The following is a 17,411-nucleotide window of genomic DNA, read 5'->3' as shown; positions in this document are numbered from 1 at the left end:
AAAGAAGGAGGTGCACATATCTCACTTCTCACAGCTACCCACTCTTCGTGGGTGAGTGCGGGGTGGGAGGCTGGCATAAAACCCAGGTGTCCAGGCTCCTAGCCACTCACTCCCCTCCTAGGGAGCCCTGGTGTCTGTGCTCTCAACCCTTTCTCCACCCCCTTCTCCCCACACTGACTCATGGCAGTCCAGTGTGACTTTGGCTAAGGGCTGAGCTCAGGAATGGGTCCAGACTGGGCTCTGCTTCTCCAGCCCCCTTCAAGTTAAGGGATAAACCTAAGTGTCCGGGCCACATCTGACTTCAGTGAAGGTCTTTTGGCCTCCCTAGAGCCCCTGGCCCCCAGCCCCTTCCTAAAGTACCCAGGCATTGGGGCTCCCGGCCCCCTTTGCTCTCCCCACTCCCCCCCAAGATAACACAAGCATCCAGAATCTCTCTGCTCTCCCCCCCAGTCCCCCTCCCCCCCAGAGAACCCAGAAGCATTGTTATGCACAGCCATTCCCATTCCCCCCCCTCCCATCCCACCTCAGAGCTGGGCACATCCCCATGCCAGGCGTGGTGCCCAGGCTGGCTGGGAGCAGGTGGGGGAGCGGCAGGGGGGACATGGGCTTGTGGCACCAGCCCATGGCTTCCACCTGAGTGACCATCTGCTTCTGCTCCCACCCGTCCCCCACCCAAACACTGGCTTGGATGCTTGGGTTTTCTGGGAGGGGGATGAGGGGTGCGAGCAGCGGGGCTGAGAGCCCAGACACCTGAGTTCCAGTGCCCACTGGCCCTCAGCCTATCCCTTCGCCTGGTTGTTGGATCAACCCCTGTCACCTCCCATCACCACTGCTGTTGTCCCAGAGAGGAAGCAGCCCGGACATCTGGATTCCCTGCCTGCTCTGGGCATAGGAATGAGGTTTGTGGGGTGGGGTGTTGCTGGACACCTGGATCTCTTTCCTTGTTAGATTGCAAATTTACTAGTGTAATCAATTCAAGACCCCCACCCCAACTCCCCTCCCAGAGAAGCTAGTTGTCCAAGCTCCTAGCCCTCCCTGCTCTCACCCCCAAGACTTCAGTTCTTGCCCAGAGAACCCACATGCCTGGGGCCCCTCCAGGCAGCTGCCCCTCCCCCCCAGCCACTAGGAATCATGAGAGGTGGCTGCAGCAGGAGTGGGTAGAAACTCATTTCAACACCCACAGTCGTCCTCAGGGCTGAGGAGGCTGCAGGTCTGGAGTGAGGGTCACCATTTGGTGGGGCTGCAGGTCAGAAGTGAGTGGCACCAGGGTGTGGGGGGTTTCTTTTCCCCAGGGTCTTCCCTCTCCCCACTGACCTCCCACCCCACTCTTTGCTCCCCCAGGTCCGACTGCGAGAGCTCCCGCACCGTCAGGTCAGTCTCGGGCCCCTAGCAGGCAGCACCCTGTCATGAGTGGGGGGGCGGTACCTGCATGCCTGGGTTCTTTTCTGGAGGGATGTGGGGGGGAGGGGTGGCAAGCATGGGACTTGTGCAGTGATGGGCATGAAGAAGGCGGTGGGCCAGGAGCCTGGACCCCTGTGTTCTTTCGGAGGAGAGTGGGGCTAGGGGTGAGAGCCCGGGGTGTCTGGGAGACCAGATGTCTGGGTTCTCTGAGATGGGAGTGCAGCTGGTGGGTTGGTGCAGCTGGGGGCCTGGGTTCTCTGGGCATTGAGTGGGGGCTAGGGGTGAGAGCTGGGGGCCTGGACATTTGGGTTTCCCACTCCCCCAACCCAGCAGCTGTTGCTAGGGGTGATGCGGTAGGCGGTTGCCAAGCAATTGGGCGGGGGGGGGGCGCTGACAGCTCGGGGGAGTGACAGCACTGTGTGGGGCTGCCAGGAAGCATTGTCATGGCAACACAAACACCCGTGTGGCGCAGCCTCCTGCCAGCTGTCAGCCGCGTGGGGTGCCCAGCACTGGAGTGGGACGGGATGGGGAGGTAACGAGGCCTAGTGATGGGGAGATGAAGCTAGCTCTGGGGTGGGGCAGCTGGGGAATGGCCGAGTGTAATGGTGTCCAAGCTCTACAGCCAGCTCTGTAGAGAACCTGGGGAATAGCCAAATATAAGGCTGCAGGGAGAGGGCAAGATGCAGCTAACTCTGGGGAGAATGGCTGGGGCCTGGCTGGGTGTAACAGACCAAGATGCACCCAGCTCTGGAGGGGAAATGCTGGGTATAACAAGCTGGTATTCACCTAGCTGTGAGGTGGAGCCTCTGGGGATATGGCTGAGTATAACAGACTGGGATACAGCCAGCTCTGGTAGGGCAACTGGGAATGTCTGAATATAATGCTGCAGGGTGAGGGCAAGATACAGCCAGCTCTGGGGGGAATGGCGAGGGCCTGGCTGAGGAAAAGGGGCTGGTATTCACCCAGCTCTGGGGTGGACTCAGGGGGGATTGGCTGAGTATAACAGGCCAGGATGCAGCCAGCTCTGGGATGGGGAGGCTGGAAACAGCTGAGTATAACAGTGCCCAAGGAATGGGCCAAGATGGAGCCAGCTCTGGGGTAGGGAGGCTGGAGAATGGCTGAGTATAACAGGCTGGGATGTGGCCAGTTCTGGGGTGGGACAGCTGGGAATGGCTGAGCATAATGGTGCCCAAGGAATGTGCTGAGGTGCAGCGAGTTCTGGGGTGGAGTCACTGGGGAATGGCTGAGTATAACAGGCCACAATGTGCCCAGCTCTGGGGTGGGGAGGCTGGGAACAGCTGATTATAACGGTATTGGAGAAGAGCTTCCTGGGCAGGACAATGCGCCTGGTTCTGGGGTTGTGGAGGGGGGCAGGTCTTGTGGGGAGTTCCCAGTTCCCATGGTAACAGCAGGGGGCCCCCTATATGTGGCTTTGTTACTAATATTAGAAGCCCCCCTTGCCTAACTAATTACAGGCTGGAGCCCTGTGAGTCACAGACCAGCTGTTGAAGGTGAGGAGGGCAGAAGGACGGGCCCTGTGCACAGGAGACCCAGGCATCCAATACCCCCCGCCCACCCACACACCCACCCACACACACACAGCGCGCAGAGAACCCAGACATCTAAACCCCTGCCTGCCCCAGTGTTAAACCCCTCCCCCCCACAACATCTCTCTCACACTCTCGCACATACACATACATATGCTTAGAGAACCCAGGAATCTAACTGGCCCCCCACCCCAGGCATGTCGTATCCTCCTTCCCCCACTATCTCTCTTTCTCTCACACACGCTCATGCAAACACACATAGGAGTGCGGGTGTCCGGACCCCTCCTGTCCATATCCAGGCTACCCTGTCAACAGGAAGCAGAGTCAGCTGGGACACAGACTTCCCCGGGCCTGGGAGCCCCCCTCCCCCCTCCTGGGTTCTCTGGGAGGGAGGCTGGTGTGGGAGCCTGTATGCCCAGGTTCTCTGGGGCTTGGGAGTGGGGACAGCAGTGGTCTGGTGGATGAGAGCAGAGGCATTTGGGAGCTTAGATGCCTCCATTCTCTGGCAAGGGGTGTGTGTGGGTGGAGGGAAGCTCCACACCTGGATGCCTGGAATCTCTAGGTGCTGACAGGGTTAAGCCCGTTCTCCACCCCCAGCCTGCTCCTCCCCACCCAGTGCTACCCTTTCCTCCCTGGCCCCAGGGTCATGGACCCAGCCCCAGGACACCTGTGAGTGGGGTGGTGGGGAGGGGCTGGGAACCCAGACACATGGGTTCTGTAGCGGGGAAGAGGGTGCCAGGGAAGAAGGGCAGGGGGCTAGGAGCCTGGACACCTGGGTTCTCTGGGCATGGAGTTGGGGTTGGGGGTCCCCATCTTGCGGGGGGGGGGGGGGGCTTCCTATGGTGCCGCCGTCTCTCTGATCCTGCCCAATTCCCACCAGATCCTGAAGGATCTCCCCTGGCTCCGCCTCTCCTTCCAGCTTTGCCCTGACTCCATCTGCTGCTGCCACCTCCCCACTGGATCCCCTGGGATCCCATCCCCATACTTGCCAAAGCACCCAGCAGATCCCCTGGGGAAAACCCCCATGCTGATTCCTGCACCCCCCACTACTGCCTTGTGCTGGATCCCATCCAATCCCAAGGGATCCACTCCCTCTTTGCTCTCTGCCTGCATCTCTCCTTTCCCTCACCAGATTCTCCTGGACCCTACTCTACCCTTCCCAAGTGTCTCCCTCTCCCTCCCTGTATCCTGAGGGATCCTGCCAGATCCCTGGGGATCTGCTGCCACACTGCCTTCTGCTACCCACCCCCTTGCCAGATCCCACCAGATCCCAGGGTATCTGCTTCCTCTCTGCCTCTGGAAGCCTTCCAGATCCCTTGGGATCTCAGTGGATTTCCCCCCTCCCCTTCCTTACTGTCCATCCCTTTGTCTGCTCCTCCCTCTCTCCCTCCTGCCCCCCCCCGTGGCTCTGTCTGTGGCTGTGTCCCTCCCCAGCGCCCCTCATGCGTGGCCCTCGTGCAAGCCCCTCCCCCCCTTGCGTGCCGTGCTGTCCTCTTGCTATCTTGACTTTGTGTTTTTTTCTTCTCTCCCTTTCCCTGTCTCTGTCGCTGGCCACCGCCACCTGCCTGCCTGCCCTTCCTCCGATCTGTCTGTCATACCCCCACCCCCACTCCATCCCTGGTGTACACACTGGCCCCGCACACCCCCAACAACTGCCCACCTGTCCATCTCTATCAACGTGTCCATCCATCCACCCTTATTTGAACCCATTCATCCAACCAATGAACCTTCCATCTGTCTGTCCATCAACATCTCTGTCCATTCATCTACCAATTAATCACCCATCCATCAACTCTGTCGATCTGTCTGTCCCTTCATTCCTCCATCCATTCTCCCCATTTCTACACGTTCATTGGCCCCATGCACACCCTCCATGCATCCAACCAACCTTATGTGCGTGATTTCACTATGCGTGTGTTCATCCAACCAATGAACCAATCTTGTATGAACCTGCTCTATCCAATTCCTTATGCACCCCTCTGAAAATCTACCCACCCAATCAACCAACCAATTAACTATCCATCCCTATTCATGGAATCCAACCAATCCCACACCCATCCATTCTTCCATCCATCCATCTGTGCCATCTGTCTACCCACCCATCTACCTAACCAACAAATGATACATCCACCTGTCTGCCTATCCATCCAACCAAACAAATAACCCACAAACCTTCCATTCATCCACACAACCCCACTGCTCTGTCCCTTCCATATTCTACACTTCCACTGCTTCTAACATACCCTCCATCCATCCACACAACCTCACACACATCCATCCAATCAACTTATCAACTACAATCTTTCCATCCATCTCCATATTCATCTGCCCAACCAAACCCATCTCCATCCATCCAACCACCCATCCAATCAATAAACTATCCATCCACCCTTCCATCCATCCAACCAACCATTTACCCTTTCTTTCATCCATCCATTCTCTTTACTGACCCACTCATCTAACCACCTATCCAACCAACAAACTATCACCCACCATCCATCCAACAATCCATCCATCCATTTACTTTTCATCCATTCATCCATTCATCCACCCGCCCATTGTCTGTCTGTCTGTCTGTCTGTCTGTCCCTCCACCTGATCTTCTGGGTCCCTGCCCCCCCCTCGCGCTGTCTCTCCACTCTAGGTGCTCGCCGGGTCCCACTCTCCACCAGTTCTGCTGCCCCGCCCCGGCACACCTCCGTTCCCGGCGCTCCTCCCCTGCCCGGCACCCTGAATACAGGTAAGCCCTGGCCCCACCCCACCCCACCTGCCCAGATGCCTGGGTCCTGCCTCAGCTTAGGGATGGGGGAGGGGCCGCTAGGTTACAGCAGGGTGGGGGGCTGAGAGCCCATTTGGGTTCTCTTGAGAGGGAGTGGGGGCTGGTGGGTTAGAGCAGGGGAGTCTGTGACCCCCAGATGCCTCAGTTCTCCAGGAGGAGAGAGTAAAGGTTGGTGGGTTAGAATAGGGCAAGGCTGGGAGCCTGAATGCCTGGGTTCCCTGGGAAGGGAGTGGGGTCCGGTGGCTTAGAGCTGGGAGGGAGCCTGAATGCCTGTTTTTTCCCCCAGCCTTGGGAAGGCACTGGGGGAACTGAGCAGGGATGGGAGCCCTGGAAACCTGAGTCCTCTCCCCACTCTAGAGTTGGAGGGAGGGGTCTGGCGGGTTAGAGCAGAGCCTAGGTCAGGGGCAGGCAATTATTTCGGGTGGAGGACCACTTACTGAGTTTTGGCAAGCCATTGAGGGCCGCATGACAGGCAGCCAGGGGCTGATAAATATTAATTTTCTAAATTTTTTTAGGGGCCCTGTGGGCCGGATAGAATGGCCTGACAGGCCGCATCCGGTCCACAGGCCACATTTTTGCCCACCCCTGACTTAGGTCCTGGGTCCCACCTTCTCCTTGCCCCTCTCCTTCAGCACCTTTCACATTCATGCCCCCTTCCCCTTCCCACTGCTTGCTCCAGCCCCAGCTCCCTAGCTGGGTGTGTGGGGGAGGGGCCAGCGCTGTGCTAACCATCTGTCTGTCCCTGTCTCTGTCTGTCTGTCTGTCCCACACACCCCTTCTCCTTCCCTTCCACTCCGGCTCCAGGGATGAGGCTGAGGATGAGCATCAGTTCTGCTGCCCGGCCTCTGAGGGCAGCAGCCCCTCCTCGCGCTGACCAGCAGGGGGCACTGCCCAGCCCTGCCCTGCACATGCCCCCACCACAGACACAAATCCCACCTCCCTCCTGCAGAGAGGCCTGCTTTGACCCCCATCCTGTGACCAGTGACCTCTGATCTCTAGCAGAGCATGCATGGTGGTAGGGGGTTCTGATGACCTTTGACCCCTCCTCCCCCACTCCACATGACCAATGTCTTCCTATCACCTATGCTTGACCCCAGTGTTGCTGGCCAGGACCCACGCTCTTGCTGGGACTTTTTGCCCCACCCCTTTTCAGATTTAACCTCCAGCTGGAGTTTGGGTACTAGTCCTCTGCAACCTCAGATCCCTTTGGCGTCTTGCCATTGTTTGCAATTTTTGCACTGTGACCTCACTGTGACTTTCACTCCTTGGTTTAACCTTATACCTTATCCACGCCCTCTCCCTGCCTCCTCCCAGAGCTCTTTAAACTGTAGCCTCCTGGTTGGCTTTTGACCTTTGACTTTCTGTCTTCTGGGCCCCAGCCTGCACTCCCTTGTGTGACCTTTGACCCCCAGTGCCAGCTGAAGACTTCTGCCCTCCTGCAGTTTGACCTTTCATCTCCAGGGAGGGTTTTGCTGTGACCTCTCAACCTTCGACCCCCTCCAGCCACTGACCTATGGCTGACTTGTGACTTCTGACCTTCCCCCTCCTTGGGGGAGGGGGGGGGGCAATGGTTCAGTCTGAACTTTACCCTTTGGTTGCCTTGGCTTTAGCCTTTGTCCTTTCCTGAAACTTGGCATAGACCTGTGACCCTTGACCTCTAGGCAGGAACCCTCAGCCTCTCTGGGACAGTGGTGACCTTCGCTTGTGATCCCTCCCCCTTCCTAAAATCTTGGTTTACACATCTTTTTCTATGCAGAAACATAAGCCTTAAACCCAGTCCCCTGCTGCTCCGGTGTCGCCCCTTGCTGCTCTGGCCCCAACTCCCAGTGGCAGGGCCCTGCCCGGGCATCTCTCTTGCAAGCAAGAGACCCCAGGAGACAGACAGACACTGGTGGGGGAGGGGCATCCTGGCCCCATGCCCACACGTGCCTCCTGGCTTCCCTCTCACTTCATGCTTCTTACACCAGAGGTCAATGTGCAAGGCCGTAACTCCTTCCTGCCCCCACAGGTGGGCATGGCTCTCAGGGTAGGGGGGCAGGGAGTGTGATCATGGAGACAGGGTGGGGGTATAGCTGGGTGTGGCTTGAACACAGGTGCAAAAGGAGCTTGCCTCGCAGGGGGCTGCCAGTGGAGGGGAAGAGAAGGTGCTGTACCAAAGAGGAGTGTGTGTGAAGGGGGGAGTTCTTTTCTGTGTGTGACACAAAACACGTGCAACACAAAGTGGCACGCCTGTAACATGGAATACTTGTGTAACATGGAGCAGCACATGCGCAACACGGAACACTCATGCGACATGGAGTAGCACGCTTCCAATACAGAACTCATACAACACAGAGCAGCATGTGTGTGACATGGAACATTTGTGCAACATGGAATAGCACATGTACAGTAGCGGCATGTATGCAAAACAGCAGTCATGCAATATGGAACACTTATGCAACATGGAGCATCACACGTGTGACACGGAGCAGCACACCTGCAATAGACCAGCATGTATTCAACACGGAGGACTTGTGCAACACGGAGTGATGCGTGCACAGTGTGGAGCACATGCACAACATGCAACAAAGTGCATGCAGAACAGCAATGGTACCCTGTGCCCCTGGCGTGCAAATCAACTGCAGCTTGCTAGATTCACTGCTGCGGGGGAGAGCTCCTCCAACAGGATGTGCAACGTACTCGTGATGCCACAGGGGATAAGCGTGCCAAGCCCAGGGGCCTTGTTTATGCTTGTGTGTGTTGCATCAATCTGTCATGGTGCAGAGTGGCTTCCCAGGTGAGACACGTGCAGTGACCCTGTGCAAGATGCATGCAGTGGCCCCATGCTACAGGCATGTCCCATCGTTCTGTTTTCTAGGGGAGTCATTGAAGGTGTGTATGGGGGGGGCAGCTACTTGGTGTCTCGCACGTATGAGAAGCCCCTCATACAAATCTGTACAAAAGGAGTGTCTCCTATCACCTTCCCCACCCCAGGTAAATGCATTGCTCCTGCCAGCCACAGGGAATAAAAGGATCCTTGGACCTCTCACTGGCTCCAAGCCTGATTTCCAACCCCTCCACCGTCTGTTCCCTTGTGGCTCCACCCCAGACCCAGGCGCATCTCTGCCTTCCCTCTATGGCAGTGGTTCTCAACCCGTGGCTCAATCAGCATACTGCTGCAGCCCATGTGACATTGTGGGGTTTTTTTTTTAAAGTAAAGACATTTGAGAATGTAGAAATTAGACATATTACAGAATACTGATTTATATTGCATTACTGTCAGATAACAGATACAAAACATTTTTTAAATGGATATGCAGGAAGTAAGTTGTGTGGATGTGGCCCACACAACACGTTGAAAGCTGCTAATGTGGCCCACTATGGCAAATAGGTTAAGAACCACTAGTCTATAATGTTATACTCGGGCATTCCCCAGTGGCTCCACCCCAGAGCTGGGTACCTCAGCCTTCCCTGAATGGTGTTATACTCAGCCATTCCCCTGCAGCCCCACCCCAGAGCTGGATGTATTTCAGGCCTTCTCTCTGTGGTGTTATACTCAGCTCTTCCCCAGTGGCTCCACCCAAGAGCTGGGCATATCTCAAGGCCTTCTGTGGTGTTATTATACTCAGGCCTTCCTAGCTGTTTCACTCCAGAGCTGGGCATATCTCGGTCCCCTCTGTGGTACTATACTCAGCTGTTCCCCAGTTGTTTCACCCCAGAACTAGGTGCATCTTGGCCTTTCCCACATGCACTTATACTTAGCTGTTTCCTGGTGGCTCTTCCCCAGAGCTGGGTTCATCAGGGCCTTCCCTGGGGCAGAAGGTGCCAGCATGGGCTTCATCACAAATTTGGCAGCACTTCCAGGGGTCTAGGCACAGCTGTTAACCTCAGCTGAGAGCCTGGATGCCTGGGTTCTCTGGGAGAGTAGTGGGGGAGTCCAGATGTCTGGAGTCTCCGGGAGGGGAGTGCAGCAACTCGGCCTTCCCTGGGCACAGATTCCAGCTGATCTCAGCTGATCCCAGCTGCTCCACACTAGACCTGGGTGCATCCTAGCCTCAGAGTTCAGACTGTGTGGGTGGGAGAGGGGTTCCCAAGAGAAGTGAGAGCTAGTTCAAGATGGAGCCAGGCACAAGACAATAAAAGTGCAGTAAACTAATTCTGGACTCCAGAAATTAGTCTACTGCACATTAGTGTCATGTAAAAGACATGCGCTGGCGCTACTGCACAGTAGCACCAATTATGGTGTATGAAGTTAGTACCTGTTATTACAGGTACTACAATAGGTACTAAACTTAATGCACCATAATTATGGTGCATTAATGCATGTGTAGATGTGCCCACTGGGAGAGAGACACTGAATGAATGGAACTTTGGGTTGGGGAGGTGGTTGGGAGAGCTGGGCTGAACTGGTGGGGGCTGATAATGAGAGCACTGGACTGGAGTGGGCAGGGGGCTGGTACTGGGCTGAACTGGGCCAGGTGTGGGCTGATACTGTGGGTACTGGGCTGGCTGGACTGAGTCTGTATATGGGAGGGGGCTCTGGTCTCTGGGGGAGGAGCGGAGTTGCAAAGGATTGTGGGAAATGGTTCTGTGTGCAAAGGATTGTGGGAAGGTGGGGGCACAAAGGATTCTGGGAGGCAATAGGAATCAGGCCAAAGAGGGTGGGACCATGTTCTGAGCCTCCCTGCTCCCCCCCCTAGAACCCAGGCATCTGGGATACACTGGCATGGCTGTAAGCAGAGGTGTAGGCTTCCTGGGTGGGGAGAGGCTGGGAGCCTGGACACCTGGGTTCTCTGGGAGGGGAGTAGGGGCTGGGGGTGAGAGCAGAGGTGGCTGGGAGCTGGGACTCCTGGGTTCTCGCCAGGAGGAGGCCATTCCGGAGGCGTTGCCATGGTGACACAAGAGCAAAAGCAACACAGAGGCTCCACTTGGCTGTGCTATTTTGGGGTGCACAGGGTGGGGGGGAAGAACCCAGACATCTGAGTTCCTGACCCTCCTCAGCGGTGACTCCCCTCTCCAGCCCACATTCCACTCCCAGACAACTCAGGTGTCTGGGCCTCCCTTACCAGCCAAGGGGGGTTGGGGGATCCTTTATAATTCCCCCCCCTACTTCTTATAATGCCATGGGGACCTATCCATCCTCCCATCCCCATGGCAACCCTGCATCTCCCCCCATCTCCATGACAACCAACTCCCTGGTGGTCCATGAGGGGACCCCAGTGATTGGGTTGGGGGCAGCCTGGCCTAGCTGCATAGTAGGGCAAATGCATGTACATGCATGTGTGAGAGCACATGCAACCCCCTCCCCCCACGTTGGCTCTTGAACCCTGTGTATTGCATGTGGGCGCTTGCACATCCATGTGCAGCTGTGTGTCTGTGTGCTGCTGTGGGGGCACCATGGGGGGCGTGTGAGCAGGACACCACCAGTGTGTGTGTGTATGTGCGTAACCCAGACAGCTAGGTTCCCTATATGGGTAAGACCCAGATGCCTGGGTTGTGTGTGTGTGCACACATGTGTGTGCAAGCAAAAGACCCGGAAGCCTGCGGCGGAGGGGGGGCTCGTGGTGTGTGGGGGAGGAGGGTGGAGAGAGAGAGACATCCAGACACCTGGGTTCCGCCTGTGTGTGCGAGCAGGATGCCTGGGTTCCCTGTGCGTGTGTTTTGTGCTAGGCCCCCGTGTTGCTCGCAGGGGGCCTCTATGGACAAATGCGCAATTGGCACAAAGCCTCCAATCCCCCCTTCCCTCCGCTCCCCTCGAACCCAGGCATCCGAGCCCTCTGCACTCCTCCCCTCCACCCCCCAGCTCTCTATTCGGCCCCCTCCCCTCCCGCAGCCGGGAGAGAACCCAGGCGTCTGGGGCCTGGCCTGGGGAGGGGTTTTAGCGACTGTGGCTCCTCCCTTGACTCTGGTGGTAGCGGCGGCGGCGGCAGCTCGGGGCTCAGCCCCTGCTCAGATCCCTGGGACAACCCTGGGACTCCCACTGGGCCAGGGATGTGGTGCCTGCACTGCGCGTCCGACCGGCGCCAGGGCCAGCTCCGCTCCAAGCTGCTGCACTGGTGAGTATGAAACCCAGGCATCCGAGCCCACCAGCCCCAGACACCTAGGCATCCCGGCGACATCTCCCCCTCAGGATCACAGGCATCCAAGCGTCCCCATGCCCTGGGAACCCAGGCAGCCGAGTCCCCCTTCCCGCAATCTGGGAACCCAGGCGCAATCTGGGAACCCAGGCGTCTGGGTGACCCTTCCCTCTCGGGAACCCAGGTATCTGAGCCCTCAGCCCCCGCAGCACCGCAGACATCCAGGCATCCCCATGCCTGGGAACTCAGGCATCCCAGCTTCACGCCCTATGAACCTGGGCATCTGAGACCTCTCCCCTCAGCCCTGGAAACTCAGGCATCCATGCAACCCATCCTCCTAGGGAACTCAGGCAACCCCTTTCTCTCTCTCAGACCCAGGAGCCAAGCCCCCTCCCTCCACGCCTCTGGAACCCAGGTGTCCAAGTCCCCCACCCCCAGCCTTGAGAATCCAGGTGTCTGGATGATCCCTTCTCCTAGGGAATCCAGGCACCCCCATGCCCAGGGAACCCAGACATTTGGGCTCCCAATCCCCCACAGGGAACCCAGTGCTCCCTGCTCCAGTGTCCAAGAGACCCTCAACCACCCCCCTGAACCCAGGTGCCCAGGCTCTGAGCCACTCCGCCAGGAAGCCCTGAACACTCCCCATCCCCACCCCATCCCCCTGCTCCTGCTGGGTCCCACCCTCCAGTAGTCCCTCCCCCTGTTCTGTGAAGACCCCTGGGACCTGCCAACCTTCCCTGTGGGGCAGGTGGGAGAGAGCCCAGGCATCTGGGCTCCCAGCCCCCTGCTCTAACCCCCACCAACCCTCACTTGTGTATGTGTGTGTGTCCTGGATGCCTGGGTTTTGTGTATGTGTGTTTCTCAGACACCTAGGTTCTCTGTGTGAGTGTGCCTCTCAAATGCCTGGTTTCTCTGTGTGTGTTGTGGATGCTTGGGTTCTATGTATGTATGTGCATGTGTGTCCGTGTCCTGGAAGCCTGGGTCTCATGTGCATGTGATGGTGATGCAGTTCTCATGCAGGGTGTGAGGTCTGCACTGGTTTGGGGACACCTGGCTTTTAGATCAGGGCCACATGGGTTCTACAGCAGAACATACCACCATTGCTTGGGGGTGGGGCATCCATGTTTTAGATCAGGCAAGCCCGTGTTTTGGGGAGGTGTGGGTCCTTGTGGGTTGTAGATTGGTGGCATGCTGATGGGAGAGGTGGGGTTGCTCTGGGTTCTAACTCCAGAGCCCAGAGGAGGTTCTAGGTGCTGTGAGGAGGGGTGAGGAGCATTGGAGGTCATGGGTCTAGATCAGGTGGGCCTGAGACCTGGGTTCTTGATTCAGGTTTTAGGCACGGTTGATGCCTTTGTTCTCTCCTTGGTGGGTTGTGGGAGCCAGCAGGTGACAAGCGGGGGATGTGAATGCCACAGCTCTAGGTTAGCACAGTCTGGATCTTGGTTCTAGATCAGGTTCTAGGTGCTTCTTACCAACTGACACCCCTACTTTTCAGAGTGTGTAGGGGAAGGTAGTGGGCAGCAAGGGGCAGGGCAGCGCAAACGCCACAGTTCTAGATCCAGTCCAGTGGGTCTGGATATGGGTTCTCTATCTTGGTTCTAGCTGCCTCACCACAATAGACGTCCCCACTCTGCAGTGTGGAATGGAGCCAGTGGGTGGTGACCACCAGGGGATGAATGCCCTGGTTCTGAACCTGGGTTCTTGATCCAGGTTCTAGGCACTTCCCCCCAACTTACACCCCTGCTCTCTCCACAGCATTGAGGGGGCTCAGAGTTCACATATACCTAGCACGGTATGTGTGAATGCCACAGCTCTAGATCACCAGGTCTAGACCCAGGTTCTAAATCTGTGTTCTAGGTGCCTCTCCTCAGCTGATGCCCCGCCCCCTTTCCAGCATGGAGGGGGAGCCAGCAGGCAGTGAGGGGGCTAGGGACCTGGGGTGGAGGAGGTTTGGATACTACAGTTATAGATAAGCAGGTCTGGATTCTAGATGGATAGGTTTCTAGATCCAGGTTCTAAGCACCTGTCCCCAGCTGATGTCCCTGCTGTCATCACAGTGTGGAAGGGGATCTGGTGTGTGCTAATGGGGCAGGGGGCTTGAATTCTATGGCTCACGATCAGTGTGGCTGGGCTCTAGATCAGGTTCTAAATACAGATTCTAGGCGCCTCTTGCCAGCTGATGCCCCATCTCTCTGCAGTGTGGAGGGGGAGCCGACAAGCAGCGAGGGAGGTGCCATGGGGGAGGGGGCCGGGGGGCCGGGGCCTTACCACTGCAGGCCCGAAGGAGGCAAGGGAGGGGACTTGGGGCCCTCACCTGGCCCCGCCCCTGGCCCTGGCCCCGCCCCCGGCCCTGGCCTTCCCTGGGCCCAGCGCGCCCGGCTGCAGCCTGCCAGCTTGGCCCTGCGCAAGCAGCAGGAGGAGGACAGCAAACGCCCCAAGGCCCTGTCTGACAGCTATGAGCTCTCCACCGACCTGCAGGACAAGAAGGTGACCCCCGACTTCTGACCCTGGGAACCTCAGGAACCCTTGACCTCTGACCCTTGGGAGGCCTGGAAATCCCAGACACCTGGCCCCCGAACCCTGGGAGTTTGGGAACTGCTGACCCCTGGGATTCCCAGGAACCCCTGACCTTCAACCCCCTAGGAGCCCTAAATCCTGGAGCCCTGACCCCCTAACCCTGGTAACCTCTGAGTCCTGACCTCTGACACCATTGCAATCCCAGGAAATCCTGACCCCTGAGAGCCCTAGGAATCTGACCCCCAAACCCTTGCAGACTAGGAACCTCTGACATCCAGAACCTGGGAGCTTCTGGAGTCTCTGGCCCCAATCCTTAAAATCTGGGAACCCCTGAGCCAATCCCTGGGAGCCCTGGGAATCCCTGATCTCTTACTCCCTGGAGTCCTGGGAACACCTGACCCCTCACCTGTGACCCTTGCCTTTTGACCTCTGGGATCCTTGAGAACCTCCTGCATCCTTGACCTCTGATCCCAGGGATTCCCAACCCCTGACATCCAACCTCTGGGACCCTTGGGACCCTGTAACTCCTGACCTCTGACCCTGAGAACTCAAGAATCCTTGACCTCTGCCCCCTTCTGTTCCTTAACCCGTACTCCCGGCACCCTGTGCCCCCTGATCTCTGTTGCCTAACCCCCTTGAATCCTGGCTTCTGCCTACGCCCCAGGATCTCTCAACCTCTGACCTTTGCCTCCCTGACTCCCTAACCTTGCCCATCCGATGCCTTCTGTTTCCTGACCTCTGTCCCTTGGGACCCCTAAGCTTGACCCCTGCCCTTGGGTCACCTGAATCCTTAGATTCTGCACCCTCCCTGCCCTCTGTCCCCTGACGCCAGTGCCCTGTCCTCCCAACCTTTGTCCCCTTAGCCTTAGCCTGACCCTGAACCCTAATGTCTTATCCCCTCTGATCTTTGTCCCCTGATCTCTGCCTCCTGGAACCACCTAACCCTGACCCCTGGTGATCTGTACCCCCCGACCTCATAACTTCATCCCTGCACACACTGTGTCCCCTGACCTGTTCCCCCTGGGACCCCTTAATCCTGACTTCCAGTGCCCCTTCCTCTGACCTCTGCCCCTTCCCGGGGCAGGTGGAGATGCTGGAGCGCAAGTATGGTGGGTACTTCCGGAGCCGGCGGGCGGCTCGCACCATCCAGACTGCCTTCCGCCAGTACCTGATGACCAAGAACTTCCAGCGGCTGCGGGCTGAGAGCCGGGGCCGACGCCTGGCACTGTCCAACCTGCGCTTGCAGTTTTCCTTTGAGGAGTATGACCGTGGCCCACCTGCTGGCCCCCCACCGGCCCCCTACTTCCAGGGCAAGCCAGCCTCCCTGGACGAAGGCACCATGGCTGGTGCCCGGCCCTTGCCCCTTGACCGGGGTCCACTGCCCTACGGCGGGGGGCCTGGGCCAGGGGGGGGCTTGCGGGGCGCCGCCTCGGCTGGAGACTTCTGCAGGGATGGCACTGAGATGGACGAGGCCTTTGCCAAGCAGGTAGGTGGTGATGAGCCTCCCTGGGACCTCCTGATAGCCTGGGACCCCCTTGGGATCCCCCTGATATCCAGGAATTCCCCACCCCCTCAGACACCCCAGAGCTCACAGACCACCCCGGGACACTAACAGACCCAACCAAGCTCTCCAAATTCAGGGAGTCCCCCACAAGGGCCCCCTAAATCCAGAGAGCCCCCCCAGGCACCCCAGAACTCACAGAACCCCAAGGGACACCTCAAAATCCAGGCCCCTTAAAACTCACATCCCCCTCTCATAGATTCATAGGTTGTTAGGGGCTGGAAGGGACCTTGTAGGTCATTGGGTCCAGTCCCTCTGCACTAAGCAGGAAAAGACAACTGGGGTCAAGTGACCCCAGTGAGGTGACTGTCCAGTCTCCTGAAGATTTCGAGGGTAGGTGAGTACACCACTACTGGAGGGAGTTTATTCCACAGTCTGGACACCTTGACTGTAAAGGAGTTTTTCCTGGTATTAAGCCTGAAGCAGCCTTCCAGGAGTTTGTATCCATTGCTCCTGGTCTTCCCCAGGGGTGCCCTGGTGAACAGCTGTTCACCAAGTTCTTGATGTACTCCCCTGATGTAGTGGTAAGCTGCTACCAAGTCCCCTCTCAGCCTTCTCTTATGTAGGCTGAAGAGGCCCAAGTCCCTCAGCCTCTCCTTGTATGGCTTGTCTTGCAAGTCCCTGATATAAGGGTGGCTCTTCTCTGGACCCTCTCAAGTTTTTCCACATCCTTGTTGAAGTGCAGTGCTCAAGCCCTTCAAATTGAGTGGGCCCCCCAAGACACTCGAGAACTCACAGAACCCCCCAGTGATCCCCCAAAATCCAGGGACTCCTTCCCAGATACCCCAAAACTCACAGGCCCCTCCCTAGAGCCCCTCAAATTCATGGAGCCTCCCAGAAAGCCGTGAGCTCACAGACCCCCCAGGGATCTCCCAAAATCCAGGGATGAACCTGGACACTGAAACCCAGGACCTTTCCTTGGCCCCCCAAAACTCACAGACCCCCCTGACCTCCCCAGATGCCCCAATATTTGCAAGCTCCCTCAGGGATGCCCCAGAATTCAGGGATTCCCCATAGTGGCCCCTTAAATACAGAGAGCCCCACCCCCAGAAAACCCAGAGCTCACAGATTCTCCTGGGACACCCCAAAATCCAGGGATCCTCCTAGACAACCTGAAATCCAGGGCCCTTCCTCAGCCTTCCTAAAACTCACAGGTCCCCCTGAGCCCCTCAAACCCAGATATCCCCCCCTAGACACCCCAAAATCTAGGGTTCCCCCAGAACTCACAGACCTCCCTCAGACCTCCAATGGACCCCAAAACTGTCCCCATGCTCTCTAAATCTAGTGACCCCCTCAAAATCTAGCCCCACCCAACTACCATAGAGCTCACAGACACCACTAAAATCCTCCCAGATCCAGGGACCCCGCTCGGTATCCCAGAGGTCAACCATTAGCCATGAGGCTTATGGCTCAGTGGCTCAAGGCAAGAGGGGGTGGGGCTTATGGCATAGTGCTTCTAGGGAGTAGGAGGTAGAGCCTTCCATTGGGGGTGGGGCTTTCTAGGCATGGGTGGGACTTATGGCTAGTACTTTTAGAAGAGGGTGGGGCTTT

General features: G+C 57.6%; 1 protein-coding gene across 2 annotated transcripts in view; it reads left to right on the top strand.

The window, feature by feature from the left end:
- Positions 1-17,411, top strand: part of IQSEC2 (IQ motif and Sec7 domain ArfGEF 2) — a 37,411-nt gene that overhangs the window by 3,369 nt on the left and 16,631 nt on the right. The window contains exons 2-4 of one of the 2 annotated variants that reach the window (XM_059732581.1): positions 1,342-1,371; positions 13,981-14,269; positions 15,384-15,785. In XM_059732581.1, the coding sequence (XP_059588564.1) occupies positions 1,342-1,371; positions 13,981-14,269; positions 15,384-15,785 (721 nt within the window). Of the gene's footprint in view, positions 1-1,341; positions 1,372-11,311; positions 11,762-13,980; positions 14,270-15,383; positions 15,786-17,411 lie in introns of those variants that run through there. The other variant, XM_059732582.1, reaches the window with a different exon arrangement.

The sequence above is a fragment of the Alligator mississippiensis genome, chromosome 8 (assembly GCF_030867095.1).
Source record: "Alligator mississippiensis isolate rAllMis1 chromosome 8, rAllMis1, whole genome shotgun sequence".
Classification (NCBI taxonomy): domain Eukaryota; kingdom Metazoa; phylum Chordata; order Crocodylia; family Alligatoridae; genus Alligator; species Alligator mississippiensis.
This window is presented reverse-complemented; position numbering and strand designations above follow the sequence as displayed.